Below are 4,627 nucleotides of genomic sequence, written 5' to 3' on the forward strand. Positions count from 1 at the left end.
CCTGGCGGGGACTGTGAAATCATGCTCTTTCAGTTTCTCCAGCGCGACAACAGTCCATCTTCAGATCCTCCCAGCTCGCATGTCCTGGCTCGTTTCCACTCCAGTCATCTGGTTTCATACGGCGGGATAATGCACACACGTGTACGTGAGCGCTGGTGTTTGCGTATGTTTTGAAACCTGCGGCAAAATGGCTTCGCCAACGAGCTGGTGCTGCTACGACGGTAGTGCCACAGATTCTTCCCCGTACCGTGCGCTAGCCGTTCCCGCCTGTGGTTATCTGCAGCATACCCTGGGTAAGTAGGCTTACCACACGTAAGCCTGCTTTCCTGGCAGTCACGGCACACTCACGCGGGGCATCAGCAGACTTGGCGGCTTCGGTTCAGTCGGGATGCTCTCAGGAAGAACGGAGTTCCGTCCTAGACCCCGGAGATGAAACACGTTCACAACATGCGCCCTCGGCACCCTGTCGGCGTCAGGGGACTTCTGCGCAGTAAGACGTTTTCCGCAGAGAATCGGGCAGAGCGTGCGCTTGTACTCGTCCATTACCTTCGGGCAGAGGATGGTCAGAACCCAGCCCTCGGTAGCCATGCTCAAGAGCCGGAGGCTGGATGTGGTCTTGTGCAAGGTTGGTATTTCCGCTAGCCCCAATGCCTGAGTCAGATTCGCTACGACGTTCGGAAGTATGCAGATGAGAAACATCAGCGTTAGAACCGCGATGGCATAGTAGCCCTGCAGCCGGAAGAGCTTCCGTGTTGTCTGGTCCTGTACACTTACCCGTTCTTGACTAATTCTTCTTTCCTGGCGCCAGGCCACGAAGGCGACGAACACGTTGATACACAAGCAGGGCAGGTAGGTTGTAAGAACGAACAGGGAAATGGTTATTCGGAAGGTGGGTGGAATAGACTCCCAGTGGTCGCACACGCCGCCGTCGTCCGCCCCGAATGCCCTGTGGAGTGCCATCCCAAAGATCCAGAGAAGCGCCGCGACGAGCCAGGAGGCGGCGAGCAGCAGCCGCCGCTGCCGGTCGGTGATGATGTCGAAGTAGCGCAGGCCGTGCACGACCGTGACGTACCTCTCCAGACTCAGTGCCAGCAGCGCGACGACGGTGGATGCGCCGACAGCCGACCTCAAGAACAGTAGCGTCGCGCACGCCCAGTCGGGTGGCGACATCTGCAGCAGCTTCAGCGTACCCAGCAGGGCCGAGGTGACGCCCACCAGCGCCTGGGCGGAGGCCATGCTGGCCAGCAGTCGGTACATGGTCGACTCGCGGAGCTGGCGCCGCCGCAGGATAGCCACCACAGGCACCGCCGAGTTGACGGCCACGACGAGGCCGATGGTGACTTCCAACGTGGCCGACATCCTGAGGAGTGGCGCGTGGACGTCCGAGTGATGCCGCCGGTCCGCCGGCTCGCCAGCTCGGTTATCCCAGTCAGCTCGTCGCTGGGGCAACGATGCATCGACATCGACGCACATCTGTCAGCTCTGCCCCGAAGGATCTCGTGCGCGGAATACTGATTAATGTGCTGAGATTGGATGTGATCGGCTGCGAGTACCTACGTTCAGGCAGTGACCAATCAGATACCGTTTCGAAATCGGATCTTCCCAACAGGATTCATCAGGAAACAAGATACGAGGTTGTGCGTCATGCTAAATGCCGCTCACGGTGGTTAGGCACAGGGTGCATAGTAATCAGGTGACATTTCGGGATCAGATTTATTCACAACAATATTCGAAGGGGCAGGATATATGGTTGTGCGCCGTGCCAAAGGCCACTCGGCATTAGTTACTTACAGTATATGACCAGGGCGAGGGATTTGGCCTCGCGCCCTCTCATAGCCGAATGAGAGCATGGTCATATACAATGGAGTGGTCTGCTGCTCAATGGAGCTGAAGATGTGTACTGTCGCTCATCAGATCAGCGTCCGTACAGAAAAAATGCAGCGAAAGAGGTTCATGGTCGTCCCCCTTGTTAGGTCTGAGAGGTCGTCACGACGTGTCGAATGCTCGGTGACTGGACAATAAGAGCACCGGATGAGAACGTGGAGGGGCACTTCTGACCAAAGGATATCGCTTTGGAGGGTCCTGGGTCCTTCAGGGTAGGAGAGCAAATGATCCCGGACTTTGCTGGTATCCAAAAGAGCATATATGCTGAAGCTATGCGGATAATAACAATATTAATCGGCTTGGGGGGGGGGGCAAAATGAAAGGCAGAAAGGGGGCTAAATCAAATGAAAAGTTTCACATTTAAGACATTAAAGCAAGCACCATATATGATGGAATAAACTCACTTAAACTATTCCTTTACTTTTAAGTGAAAAAGACTGCTTTAGACTGCACAATTTCTCTATTTGGTAGACATGCTCTTCACAACGCCATTGTGTCACTGTGTCATCGTACCTTACACGACCTTGATGGAAAGTCGATTGACAGCCGTTGAATCTGGAAATCGTTCTCACGAGCGCCAGCTATTAACGACTCGCAATTTCTGTCCGATCGCCACGTGGAAAATGGAATGGCAGAATTTGAATGACATTACTATGGCGCCATGCGTGTCTGGATGACCTTAAAAGAGCATGCACGATGTAGTCTGCACATCTCTGCGGACGTGGAGCTCAGAAGCTAAAGGGCTTAATGTCTTAAAAAGTAGGGCTTTTAACTAAACTGAATGATGTACTAATTTAATTTATTTTAATTAAATCTGCATATTATATATATATATATATATGTATATATATAATATTATATATATATATGCGTTTAATATTATTTATATTTAATATAATTTAACTAAACGGAGTAACTAAACTGAAATCAAGGTGACTATTTCAGTCCAAAACCCATACAGATGTAGAGCACCCCTTTTAAGGAGGCCGGGTACCGCGTATTCTCATGCGGCAGGCAACGACATTTAGAGATCAATCCCAGGTCTCCACTGACGGAGGCAGGTGCAAGAGGAACGATGAGATGTGAGGTCATTAGGGTTAGAGAAGTCACGAAGAGACCCTCTCAAGTCCTTGAGGGACTCCGCAGGAAGTACTCCGCATATTTCGGATTGCGTCCAAATGGCCCCTAAAGCTGAGATCACAAAGTAAAATGAATGGCCGTCCATTACACCAGGGGCCCCACAAACGACGGTCGAACGCGCTGAATTTTCGAGGGTTGACCCTCAGAGACGCCTCCAGTGTTCCAAGCGCCCACCTCAAAGGGGCTATCCTTGGTGAAGGAAATTGCGGAGTACCTTCGAGACAAGCCATCTTTCGGGTTCAAAAGGACCCATAGTGTTAATACCTAGAACGGCCTTCACTTTGAGGCCCGGATCTTGGACTCACCATGCACGGAACGGGCCTGATAGGGCCCATTAGATAAGGGGCCTTTTAGCAAAATGAGACTCAATAAGGTCCAAGGCCCCTAGGGGTCTACTTCATCCTGGAAAGCTGGGGTCCATCTCAGGACCACCGCTGATATGGCGGATGAAATGGACGCGTGATTGGGTGATCGTTCCCTTGAGGCCCGAGAGGAGCCTCAGGGAAGTCCTCGCTGACCCCAGAGAAGCCTCCCAGGAAATGACGCCCTTTTCAGGTTGTACCTCAAGTGTTTTTTTCGAGTGTTCTTGTGCTCTCATTCTGAAGTCACGCAAAAGATAGTCCTGCGATACTTGGGGGGCCCCAAATGCGGAGCATCCAGGGCCCTTACTTAAAGTGGCTAGGTATACTGTCTTTTCGCAGAGGTGGCATTCGAGCTAGTGCTTCTGAAAATGGCCCATCTTATAGAGAGCTTTCCTGGTTTGATTGGGCGGGGGGGGGGGAAGGCAATAAGGCTGAGGGCTTGCCATTGTGTCAGGATCTCTTTGGTACGAAATATATCCTAAGATCAAGGCCTAAAGCAAGCTTTCTTGTGGAGTGGGAAATCTTGGGTCTCATGGACCGGGATGACCCCTATGCAGGGCGCTGGAGTAGAAAGATCCTCCTGAGGCAACCTATCTCTTAAACGGGTCCACCTCCAAAGAGGCCCATCCTGGGATCCAAGGTGGGCCTTTCCCATGCCCTAAGATACAAAATGGCTCTTTCCAGGCCCACGGGAGCCAAGGCTGATAAAAGGCTGACGGAGGCCGATGAAAAGAGAGTGATAGGGTGACCGCCGCATTCAGATCTCAGGAGGCACCCAAGCCCCCCCCCCCCGCCGTGCCCGAAGGGTCTTTTTCGATGGAAAAACGTCTCTGGCAGACAACATGGCCAAAGGTGAGGGGGGCAATAGGACTCAAATTGGGTAAAATTTGATCCTCCTTGAGACGCAGCACGGTAAAAAGACAACTAATGTCAGAAGACGTACGGAAAACATTGGAATCCATTTTATTCCATGATGTTAACCAGGAACATGTCGGGTCAGATAATTTTCAAGCGTATTTTGGAGCGAGCCGATTTTATAGTAACACGAAATCGCACGGCTTTGTGAGAAAGTCATTTACTTCTGGGTATCCAACGGTACATCTATTACAGCATCTGTAAACCTCACTTTGATCATTAAAAACCAATGATATCGAGTAGCAAAGCAACACACAAAACGGCAAAACAAGTGTCCGCACGGCTTACGGCATCCACATAAAAAGACAGGGGGCGTCATCTTGTGA

General features: G+C 51.6%; 1 protein-coding gene across 1 annotated transcript; it reads right to left on the bottom strand.

The window, feature by feature from the left end:
• Positions 1-333: 333 nt before the first annotated feature.
• Positions 334-1,359, bottom strand: LOC119092238 (melanocyte-stimulating hormone receptor-like). The gene has a single exon (XM_037215211.1). It carries the CDS (start codon positions 1,357-1,359, stop codon positions 334-336), a length of 1,026 nt encoding a protein of 341 aa, XP_037071106.1.
• Positions 1,360-4,627: the final 3,268 nt, after the last annotated feature.

This window comes from Pollicipes pollicipes, unplaced genomic scaffold (assembly GCF_011947565.3).
Source record: "Pollicipes pollicipes isolate AB1234 unplaced genomic scaffold, Ppol_2.1 Scaffold_3447;HRSCAF=4054_pilon_pilon_pilon, whole genome shotgun sequence".
Classification (NCBI taxonomy): Eukaryota; Metazoa; Arthropoda; class Thecostraca; order Pollicipedomorpha; family Pollicipedidae; genus Pollicipes; species Pollicipes pollicipes.

Bases quoted from the DNA above. Each gene is read 5' to 3' on its own strand.
- LOC119092238 (XM_037215211.1), bottom strand. From the start codon at position 1,359: ATGTCGGCCACGTTGGAAGTCACCATCGGCCTCGTCGTGGCCGTCAAC.